General features: G+C 32.3%; 1 protein-coding gene across 1 annotated transcript in view; it reads right to left on the bottom strand.

Moving 5' to 3' along the window:
* The window catches only part of unc-13-4A (BAI1 associated protein 3), a 64,458-nt gene that overhangs the window by 31,504 nt on the left and 20,234 nt on the right, over nt 1-12,720 (bottom strand). The window contains exons 5-7 of the mRNA XM_085188366.1: nt 12,271-12,490; nt 9,482-9,707; nt 499-677 (exon numbers count right to left, since the gene is read on the bottom strand). Of these exons, the coding sequence (XP_085044492.1) occupies nt 499-677; nt 9,482-9,707; nt 12,271-12,490 (625 nt within the window). The remainder of the gene's footprint in view (nt 1-498; nt 678-9,481; nt 9,708-12,270; nt 12,491-12,720) is intronic.

Raw genomic sequence — 12,720 nt, 5'->3', positions numbered from 1 at the left:
ATATTATTTTTCTTTGCTTTATAGATAAACGTAGAGTAAGTACTATTCACATTTAGTTATAAATATGAAAACTTATAAAAAGGAAATATGGTTGTATAAGAGTCAGTGTAAAATAAATAAACTAATAAGAATTAAAATTTGCTTACACCTTATCTACACAAACATAAACAACGATGATTTTAAAAGAAAAAAATAAATTTCAAATCACATCACACCTTCATTATTAATTTCTATAACCTAAGTAAGGTTTATAAAACTATATAGAAAATTTTGGGAAAGTGCAATCTATGATAGAATGTAATTTTCTAAATAGATCTACTTTTATATATGTTTATAATAAATTTGAAGTATCTCTCTAAAACATAAAAGAACGTTTTTTCTGTCTATTTTATCCCGATATTTCCGCAAGATCGGGATTTACATGGAAAAAACCGTGAAACCGAGCGGAGGTACGAGTCAGCCTCTAGATATATAACAGAAGAAAATCGTCAAACTCACCAAGAAAATCGTCTTGACTGCCCTGCCTAGCACTCTGGCACACTTGCTTAAAGAACCGCCCCAAGCCGCGGACTCCGCGGACTTCATTGAGCCGTGACACAGCATCCAACACCGAGCTCTCGTCGTCGTGATCCCAGATGTCCAGATGAAGAACGTCAGATGATATATCATCAATATCACTAAGATAAAAAACATACTATTAGAACTTTACTAGATAAACAGAATAGAATTAGGGCGCTGAAATTATACTTAAATAATTATATTACCTAATAAAAAATTACATAAAATATTAATATCATCAGTATTTTACGACAATAGGAGGTATATAGATATACCTACATTAAAAAACAAATGTATTTAATTATCATCGTAGATTTAATAAAATATTATAATAATAATAATAATATAATTTATTCATAAACAAAAATTACAAAAAAACAATTTATAACGATAATAACCGCATTAGTTACAAACTGTGTGGCAGTTATTAACGCCCGCCTCACAAGCATCCATTCATAAATTAGTATGATCAAAATGAGTTCAATTACAAAAAAAAAAAAAAAAGACTTTAAAATATAACAAATTATAAAAATAATAATTAAAAAAGCATGCAATAATAGTATTAAAAAAAAATAAAAATAAAATTAATTATAAGAAAAAATTAAATAAAAAGGAATACAATAAGCAAAACATTATTAGAGTGATCGATGTGCATGATGTTTATATGTGGTGTGTGAGTTTGCGTATGTGTGCGTGTGTGTGGGCGTACGTATGATGGCTTCATCGGTATCAAGCTATACGATCAATAGGTTCTCTGTCTGATCATAATCTAAGTTTAATAACCAGTCAGTCAATTTAGTTTTACATTGATACAACGTTAGGGGATATATTTTTAATTCTTTATTTATTTTATTATATAATATGGGGCTTAAGTAATAAAATAGGCGATTTGCAGAGACAGTGCGTCGTGACTCTATTGAGCAAACCTTATCAACTCTTCGTTTCCCGCAATTTTTCTGCGGATCGAATGGAGTGAGCCTATGCCTCCGTAAAATAGAGCGTAGAACGAATAATTGGCGGACCACCCCATGCCGGTATGCAGTAAGTAAGAATCGATTGGACAAGTGCGAAATAAACCATCTTAGCAATTTCTATACTAGCTCCAGATCTTAGTTGTTTGAAAATGTATATTATTTTTCGAATACGGGCACTTAAAGCTAGTATATGATTTCTCCAAGTGAGATTCTCATCTATAATAACTCCAAGGTATTTTATAGTGGAAGATCTATTAATATTACTACAATGGCAGATTGGACTTAATTCGAGGTGGCATCTATGAGCAATTATAGAAAAAGAAATGGGTGGCAACGAGCGTTTCGGGCCTAGAGTTATAAATTGGGTTTTATCCACATTTAATGTTAGCCTGTGACAGGACAACCAGTTTATTACGATGGCTAAAGCTTTCTCACCATGCTCGCGTGTCTCGGCCCAACTGTTACCGTACACAAGCAAAGCGGTATCATCTGCATAAGAAATAATTTTGGTATTTGGAACAGAAAGGTTGCAAAGTTGATTAGCGTAGATTAAAAATAGAGTTGGTCCCAAGACGCTACCCTGAGGTACTCCAAACGAGACGTTTGCTTCATTGCTAATATTATTATTAATGTTTACTGCTTGTGTTCTGTCAGATAAATAACTTTTGAAGAGATCCAAGACAATTCCTCTAATACCAATATTTTCCAATTTGCTGTAAAGGATCGGTAGTGAGACCGTGTCAAAGGCCTTAGAAATGTCCAGAAATATGGCAAGAGACTTTTTTCTATTATTGATATTTTGGGCAACCTCATCAACTAAATTCGAGAGCGCATCCTCGGTTGAGCTGCCACTTCTAAAACCATATTGGTTAGGAGAAAGCAAGTTGTATCTACCTAAGTAGGAGACAAGTCTATTATTAATAAGCTTTTCCAAGATCTTAGATAGGGCACTTAGAACAGATATGGGTCTGTAGTTACTGAAGGTGGCCTTACATCCGTTTTTATAAATTGGGTGAACAACAGCCTTTTTAAAGATTTTGGGAAATACCCCCTGGGATAAGCAGAGGTTACAAATCCAAGAAATAGGTGGGGTAAGTACATTAATTGAAGCTTTAAGGACAGAGGACGATATACCGTCCCACCCTACCGCGCAATGGCTTTTAAGATTGAGAATTATGGATCTAATTTCTGAATTATCAGTTTCATTAATAACCATTGAATTAGGTATTACCTGGGCGGCAGTGTACGGTAGGTACATCTGAGGAACACTATTGAAATGATCGGCAGTAGCAAGTTTTTTCCCTATATTAGCAAAGTAATCGTTTACATTATTGACTGCTGAGATTGGATCGTTAGTTAATTTCAAGAGATTGCTTGAGACCTTAGTATTCTCTTTAGTGTTATTTATAATTGTTTTAACAACGGTCCATGTCCTTTTTGTATTTTTGCTAGCTTTCTGGAACTCGATATTTTCATAATTAGCTTTAATTTTTTTTAACAGATTGTTACAGAAATTTTTATAACGAACATAACTGATTTTAGATATTGGATCATCGGGATTCTTTTTCGTTTTTTTATATAGTTTATCGCGATTTCTTATACATCGGAGCAATCCAGGAGTGATCCATGGTTTTATAATTCTTTTTCTGCAAGAGATGGTGCGAGTGTATTTTTGTATAGCAGAGGTTATTGTTAATACCAATTTTCCTGCTGCACCTTCTGGATTTCTGTTACTTAAAATATCAGTAAAATCAGCTGTTTCTAGTACACGAGTAACCGACGATTCATCCACGTAAGTGGCAGTTTGAGATGTTAATATATTTCTGTTTTTAAGTTCACAGCAAACCAATATAGGACAGTGATCAGTGAGAGGTGCGTCCAGCACATATGTAGAAGATTTCCTGCTACTTCGAAGAAGTATGTGGTCTATACAGTTCTCATTACGGGTGGGAAATAGGTGCGCTGGAATAAGACCATGTGTTGCGCATAGATTTAAATATTCTTCCGCTTGCGAATCATTTGACGAGCCGCTAATATTGATATTTAAATCACCAATAAGGACTAATGTTTTAGACTTTGCTAACGAAGTCAGTACATCATCCAAGCTGTTTAAGAAAACATTAATACAATGGTAAGAGGGAGATCGATACAAAGCAAGAATGACATGGGTAGTAGATAGTGTAATTTGGAGGCAATTTGCCTCACAAAAACTTGGTTCAGAAACCTCACATAATAAAGTATCTTTGGTATACACGATGAGACCGTCATTTTGATTTGTATAGCCCGACTTAAACGATCGGAAGTTCGGCAGTACGGGAATTATAGAAGTCTTACTCAACCAGCATTCCGATAAAACCAGAATGTCAATTTTGTGACTCAACCTGTCAAGAAGAATTAAAAGCGAGTCAAAATTGCAATTTATACTTCGTATATTTACATGAAGAATTTTTATACCACTAATATGAGTCAAGGATTCCTTACATTGCTCGGGAGAACAGAGTTGAGAATCAGCTACCAATAAGTCATCAATATTATCAAGTAAATCTTTGTGACCCATTATTTAATTCTGTTTGAAAAAACGTAAGTGCTAGTAACCAGCTCTCCAAAGTTTGGTGAGATATTATTTATTTTAAATATAGCAGAAGGAAATAATTTTTTAAGTCCAAATACTTTTTTAATAATGGTACAAATGAAAGCTTTACCAACCCGTACACTGAAAGAGGCGATGTAACTGTTATTATTCAAAACGGTAAGTAATATTAAACTGTTGCGTGTATGTGTAATAGTGTAATTAGGTAAGTACATGGAATCCCATAAAAAATATACACAATATTTAAATTGAATTAAAATACAAGAATATAAAACTAAATTTGACATATAAATATAAAAATAAGTGTACACATTTGAATTGTCTAGTCATTTTTTTACTGGTATTTCAGATAAATCACTTTCACTTCTAACAACTATCAGTTTATCTCCTTCCTTCTTCCGTAATAGCACCTTGCCGTTAGAAATCCAGCAGTGTGAGTATTTGTTTAGTTTAGCGAAGTCACGGGCAAGGAAAAAAAGTCTTTTCATTTTGGGTGTCAGACTCTCAGATATAAATAATGGTTTTGGCGGTCCTGGTAGCTTTAATTTATCCGTAGTTAGTCTAATATTTTCTCTATTACCCTTTCTGTACATTTGAATAATTTTTTCTTTGATCATCACCCCTGTAAAGTCCACCAGGACTGTGCGGTTCGATGAGTCACGTGAATTAACGCGAAATACATCTTTGACTTCGTGTGATTTGATAGAAACGTTTAAGCTGTTCCCTATAGAGATAACTGTATTTAATAGTTTGTCCTTTGTCTCAGAAGGTGCTGATGGTACATTTTTTATTTCGATGCATGTTGACCTTGACAAGCGTTCATAGTTTTCCATTTTGATTTCTAAAGACTGTATTTGAAGAAGATTTTGTTGTTTGTCCTTCTCTAATTTGTCAATCTGAGTAATAATGGAATCATATTTCTGAGACAGAAACTCAACAGATGTTTGTATTTCAACATTTTGTCTTTTAATTTCTTCCACAGCTGCAGACAATCTTTCAAATTTCAAATTTTGTTCCTTTTTAAGCGCATCGAGTAGATCTTTAAATTCCACCATAAACGCGGCCAGCTTTTCACCAACTTCATCGGAGGGCGTACGCCTCCGTTTTTGTCGGAATGTCACATTTGGGGTCGATGCTCCAGTATCGACGTTGGTTTGTTTAACAAGACTTGGTTCCGAGACACAAGTCTGTTGTGGTGACGGTAACAATGTCTTAGGAGGTGTTCTTTTCAGTGGCATTTTAATAGGAGGATGTACCAAAAAAAAAAAAAAAAAATCAAAAAGAATAAAAACAAAAAAAAAAAAAAAAAAAATACTAAAAAGTCTTTCAACGTAGATTTGATCGCACGCCTCGTCGATGTAAGTAACTAATGTTGACACGATAGGCTGCTGTTAAAGTTTATTGAGGTTGCGAAATTATTTATCTATACATTGGACAGTCGGATCCGCAAAGAACTGCGTCAAGTACAAAGGTCAAGCTTTTGCTTTTTGCAACGGCTCACTATGGAACAAAGTAACTTTGATTTTGGGTAACACACACTTCACATACAATATTTATACGAGTTTTAGGCACGGATTACTTATCACTGTATTATATAGTTAGTGTATTTAAAAAATCACAACGAAATTTATACTTTTACATTTTTAAAGAAAAAAATTTTGCGGAGCTAACTTAACACACGTCTACATTCTCGGACGCGCGCGCGGGGGGGGGAATTATATCTATACTTATAATAAAATCGTAACGGATTGTACCTATATGGAAGATATATAAGAAAAAATGTTATTGGTGGCATTTAATAACATAATAGAATGAAGGACAACGACTTTCAAACATTTTGTTTGTTTGTGTTCATTCACACTAATTTCAGTTTTATAAAATTACATAATAACAGCAATCCAAAATTAACGCAATTTTTGAATTTGTGCAGAAAAATGTTCAATTCTACAGTTTGACAGGTTGACAGTTTAGGGCTAGTAAAAGCGGAACGTTACACGACAAAACAAAGTACTTTCAATATTGAATAATAACTATTTCAAAAATAATTAAAACTTGGAGGCTGTATTTCAAAAATACCATACAAAATATATTCGGAATAGTGTTTTAGCTTTGTCAACTATGAAGAAATTAATTGAAAATAACAGGGACGCTGGATCCGTATGAGACAACAAATACACTGACTGTAGTCCAGAAACAATCCGTTCAAATTGCAATATTGAAGCAGTGCATGAGAGTAGAGGTGACAGGAACCTCAATTCGACAAGAATTGCAAATTTCAAGAAGCTCTCTACATCGTATACTCGATAAAGATATGCGTCACCATGTTTGCAAAATCCAATTAACACAACAACTGAAGTTTAATCACGGGCTATTTGAAATCACAGGTGCATGTCAACATGATCATGAAATGAAATGCCTCCAGAATTCGGAGGATAATGTGGAACTGAAGTGTCTTGATGGAAATGAAGTGTCTTCACACTAGATTCTTTCTGCCGCTTACTCAGGGACGTGTACGGGAAAGCGTAAAGTTAAAGAAATGTAATAGTATACGAGTATAAATATATCTTACTTATCCGTACATAATTTATGTGTGAATTGCGTGTTTTGTATCGGAAACGGCTATAATATGTTTAATATTTGTTTCAGTAGAAAATGTTATCAGTTGACAGTTTATTGTCAAAGCTTACATCATGTATTCTGATTTTATCAGTACGCTAATGACTTATTCGATATAATAGTAATTTAACGTAACGTGTTTAACTATTTATACGTGTTTTGTTATGGTGTACAAAACTAACATTGCTATTGCCATTCTTATAATATACATTTCGGCAGCTGGGAAAATGTCTAACTGTCAACGATGGGTTATATAATATGGTATAAGGTTAGGGGTCGACACTAAAAGCTTTTTTTAAACAAAGAAGGTTTTATTTAAAAAAAATAAAAAAATATATTATGGAAGTTTTGACAATGTGGGTTACATTCACAGAATACATACAAAGAATCAAAATCTTCCCATTAGAATTCATCATAAGTATAGATTTATTGGTCAACTGCACTCATATATAATCTGAACCAGATCTCAAACAAACATCTTTGCAGTCACTGCAAACATTTGCCTCGTGAGTTATGCTTTTAGCGATAGAGAAAATAAGTTTTATGAACTTTGTTGTATCCACACAAACGAATATGTGCATCTGTAATGTATATAGAATAAGTATATTTCAAATATGAAATATCTGGGACTCCTTAAAATTTTTGTTTTTTATAAGAATCAGTTTTGATAGAAAGGAAAAAACCAATTTTATGGCGGTAACTTGTAACGTCTTTAACGATATTAGAAGCTTTATTATGAAAGATATTTATTACACAAGTAGTTCAATTTCGCAATTATAGATTAACTAGCGACCCTATTGCGGCTTCGCCCGCTTTTACTACTGGATTATTCATATAATGTATGTTTGCAAAGCACTTAAGATAATGTGAAAATTAATTAAACCCTAATGCAACCCGCATTTTCGTAGTTTCAATAAGGATTTTCCAATTATTTTACACAGCAAAGATTTTTTAGTAGGTACCGTAATTTTAAATCTGTGCTACTAATCTTTTCAAGTACTTATTAAAATATATTTAAATTACTATTTTTAGATAGTTAAATGACATTAAATAATACATTCAACTCGAATTATCCAATACGTGCAAACGCATCTAAATCTTCGTTGCTATAAAGGCCGGCGGGTTTTTTCGAGCTTGTGGTTAATGCTGAAGAGGGTATTCTGTCCCTGATGAAAAGCAAGCACTACGTGGCTGCCTGTGACGAAAATTAAATAGAATGCATCGGCCGGGAATTGAACCCGGGTTGCCCGCGTGGCAGGCGAGCATTCTACCACTGAACCACCGATGCGTGTAAGGCAGGCGGGCGCGGCGGACTCGCTTGTATAAGCATAACGTCGCGAGGCGTGTTTCGCAGCAAGGATTTTTTGATATTGTAACAACTTCTAAAGTACTTATTAAAATGAAAAACAGAAAAGACAGTTTTGATCTACATTAAATGGCCAACGTAACTAATATACTTATTTATATGCTGAGAGTAAGGGATAAGTGAAACTTGACTCGATACAGTTGATGTGTGAACGGCGTGATGTGTCAATAATTAAATGCGTTTTTCTCTAAAACTATTCGCAATTTCGAAATAGTGTAAAAAGCAAATTTTATCTTCGTTTAACGTAGAAATTTAATAAAATATTTTAAAGGATAAGGATTAATACCATTATGGAAAAATATCCCTCACAATAAAAAATATATTGAAATTACTATTTTTAGACAGAAATATGATCACTACACGTTATTCTTAAAAGATACGAATATGCCATCGCGGACTTTTTTGTAGATCTTATTAAGAGGAACAATACTCCAGTACATTTTTTTCATGTAGTATTTACCATTAAAGCAGCGCATGCGCCAAAGTGTCTCAGCGGGTAGGACTTTATACACATTTATCGTATTTATGCTAATTTACATAAGAATGTACAAATAATAAACTATATATAAACCTTCCCTGAGAAATACTCGACCTAATGGTGAAAACCGCATCCAAATCCGTTGGGTGGTTTAGAAGAAGAAGAGTTAGAAAGTTCAGACAGACACAAAAAGCGACTTTGTTTTATAAGATATAGGAAGTGGAAAAGGAAAAGGTACCTCTACCTATCTCATATGCAAATATGCAAACAAGGATTTAGACATAAGCTTAGATAACTTAAATAAAAAAATGATTTAATAACTATTACATAGGAAATACCTACTGGTGTTATTTATTATAAAAAGATCACGGCAAGATAAAGATTAACAAGTGACAAGGCGACCGAATAAACTGGTTACTACCAGGTACCTATACAAGTGTTACATGTTGTTAACATTCTCCAACGCTATTGTCTTTTTATAATTACCCTTTAAAGCGCTTAAAGTATATTATATACGAGTATAATGTTTAAAAAAGATAATGGCTTTATTTTGAAGTTACTTTTTTAATATTATTTATGTTTAATTATTTTTCTAGAACAACAAAATAATAAAAATGTCCTGTTTCAGAAGAAAAATAACAAAAAACTGACGACGGTAATCTCTCACTCAGTGGAATAATTTATTTACATTTCCTTCCTCTAGTATAAAGACAAGGCGCTATGTTAAGTTCCGTCGTACGCAATGTCTCAAAAAATGAGTGTAAAAAAGGGATTTTTTAAAAATAAGGTTAAGGATAAAATAAGATAAAAAAAATATTCCGCATATATTTTCAACAATGTTAATTTTGTTATTAGAATTAGAAACAATACTTATTTTTTATATATTTTTCTGTACTTACAATTTAAATGTCTCGTTCCATTTAGGCGAGAGCGTGTGTGGGCGGACGCCGGTCGCCCTAATGTACCGAGCTGGTAGCCTGCCGAGGCTGTCCCGCTGCTGTCGCCCGTCGCGCCGCTTAAAACTAAGTCTGAAGCCGTGCTTACGACCTTCGTCTTCTGAAGCTCGCGGTGAAGCCGGCAAGGAAGCTGGCTGTATACCCAACATGCAGTAGGGATCACTAAAACCTATGAAAAAATACGATTTTGATAATAATATATCAAAAAGTAATAATAATAATTGAATAGCTACATTAATAATAATGTAACGTTATAAACGCTTACAAAAATAATAATTTAATATCTGTTAATACATATAATTCTTTCAAGCTTTAATTAAATAGTGTGAACTCGCAAAACAAGCATGCAACTGTCGAAATAAAGTTCGCCGTTCAGGAAATTCGATTCTAACTTTCCTTTGACGTTTAATCTCTAGTTTACAAAAGCTTCCAGAATGTACTTTTGTTTTGTTGTTTTAAAATATATAGATAAAATAGAAGATTTTTGTATTGATATTCCGTCTTATAATTATAATTTAAAAATATATTTTTTTATGATATAACTGTTAATATAATAGTAAAATAATATTTATCTTTTATGTCTATTACTAATTATAATTCATAACTTTTATATCTCCTCTTTTATGTTCCATCCAACTTTTCATAAAGCACTTAATGTTTCATATCCAGTATTTAAACTTTTAAAATAATTATAGTATACTAGCGGCCCGCCCGCGGCTTCGCCTGCGTGAACTACGTTATTATTAATTTCTGTCTCCATGAGTACCTGCGTCCTATAAGTGACGTCCATGCAAAATTTGAGGCTCCTAGCATTTGTAGTAACGAAGTTTCATACAAACTTGCAACCCCAAAAATATTGCAAATTCCCGTCTTAGCGGAACAGAATTTTATTATATTTATAGATAAGAAATTTAAACCTATCTACTATTGAGGCTAATTAATTATCTAGATAATAAAGTAATTGGCGTGTAATTGATACAGTTGGGACAGACTATACAGCAAATTTACTCTTACTATAATTAATTAAATTAAAATCCTGGTCTTTGAAACATTAAATCCTATATTCTAACGACAATGAGAAACTTCTATAAAAATCTAGGGCAGGAGGGATCAATAGCGTTAGTTAATTGTGACGTTAGTATATTATCTCATTTTAACAGAATATCTAGTTAATACACGCACGTACTCTACATAATTTACCTACGAGTATAAGTCAACAAATTTCCAAGGATACACGTATTTTATATTAATTTCCTTTTACATAAATATATAAAAAAATATTTTTATGCAAAAATAAAATTATTTTATAACTGTTACCTGTACCTAGCTTACATTCCATAGAAATGCTATATGATAGTCAGAGTCAATTTCAGCACATGATCTTTTCAGACGTTCACATATCAATTCCCGACAACGTAGCGACCTTGTCCTATAATTCAATACAGACCCGCCCTTACCTTACATTGGTAGACGTTTATTGTTAAGAATTTTATAACTGACAGCTTCTTTTATGTTCCCAAAGTTTCATGTTCCTCCACAGTGACAAGCAACAGAGACGCCAAGGTCTTATTATAAGAGAAATAATGGTTTAATTTTTCATATTCAATAAGTATATTTATCCTTAGCTATGCTTAAAGTATATAAAAATATTATAGTAAACTTCAATATAAATAATTTCAAATATCTCCAAAAAAAAACATAAATATGTAATAAGAGCCAAGTTCAATATTGAATGATGCATTATTCTCTACGTCATTGACAATACTGTTGGGAAATATGAGCGCCAAGTTCTGTGTTCTCTCAGGATGTAATTAAAACTAAGGTATAAGTACTTATATATTTATATTAATTAATTAATTAACATTAGATATATACAAGTAAGAGAACCTTGAAAACTCATTAAATTATGTAATAAAATCAAAAACTAGTGGCAATATCTTTTTATTAAAGTTCAGATAGATATATACAAATGAAAAAGTAGAGAGTAGCTTTCTGCCACTAAAAGCTTTGCACAATAAGCGATTTAGAATCCTTTGTGAATTAAGTGGAATTGAACGCCAATATTCATCAAAGGCAAATATTCATCGTACAATACCAATAAGATACAAATCATTGAAATGTACTATTTTCTATTTCAACTTGCATGAAATAAGACTTATTACTATATAAAATAAAAATCTTTTGTATTTAAGTCTACAAGCCTTATAAGCGGTATGAGAGTATTTATAGCTATGACATTTTCTGATTAACATGTTCGCTTAATGTTGTTATATAGTACTGGAAAGTTTCCTGCCTTGGTAATTATTTGCATTTACTGTGTGTACCCGTACCATTTTTTTTCATAAATTAGGGCTTTATTTTATATAATAAAACTTTTTGATGTTTTACCATAAACTATAATATTGGTAATTTAACAGACAGACATTAGTATAGAACTATTTATGAAAGCGCTTATTATAAGAGCTTATGAACAAGTATTGTAACTCAATAGATGACATTAAAAATGTTTTTAGGAAACCTTTTGGAAACAGCTGTGTAATATAATTTAGGTTCAACTGTGTATAAGAATCTTCGGAACAAAGGGATAGACGGTACAATCTTTCAAAATAATCAACATTAAAAAAATATTTGTCTCATTATTCTGATTTACATTATATACATATTGACATTAATAAAAGACGATAAAGTGTAGTCTTAAAAATACACGAATTCATTATTTTATGAAACCATACCATTAGCATCTTTTGCCTCCAACCCATCAGCTTCTATGACTGCGCACCCCAAGACCACAGTAGGTGGCCGTTCACTGCCCGCAGCTATTAACGCACGTGCATGGACGTCAGGTGGTACTTTGAAAGCACGTCGTGCATATTCTATGACTTCCTCTTTATATGATCCAAATTGACCATCAGGCGCAGGTGCCCCCACAGCATTTTCGATACAATATAGGACCTAAAGAAAGTTATTAACATTATAATTATTAAAATTACAGTAATTTACTTATTTATAACCTTTAACTAAACAAATCTAAACTAGTAAAAACGAAGTAAGCACTTTAAAATGTTAATATATTTATATTTATTTAAGGATTCATTTTGTAATATTATATTCAGTTCAGTTACAATATAATTTTGTAAATTTGAAACAATATTATGAAATTTTTATGGTTTTTCTTTAATATT

This window comes from Heliconius melpomene, chromosome 7 (genome assembly GCF_056956725.1).
Source record: "Heliconius melpomene rosina isolate 202511_hmr_F chromosome 7, ASM5695672v1, whole genome shotgun sequence".
Taxonomy (NCBI): Eukaryota; Metazoa; Arthropoda; class Insecta; order Lepidoptera; family Nymphalidae; genus Heliconius; species Heliconius melpomene.
Note: the sequence above shows the minus strand (reverse complement) of the source record. Positions and strands in the feature narration are given on the sequence as shown.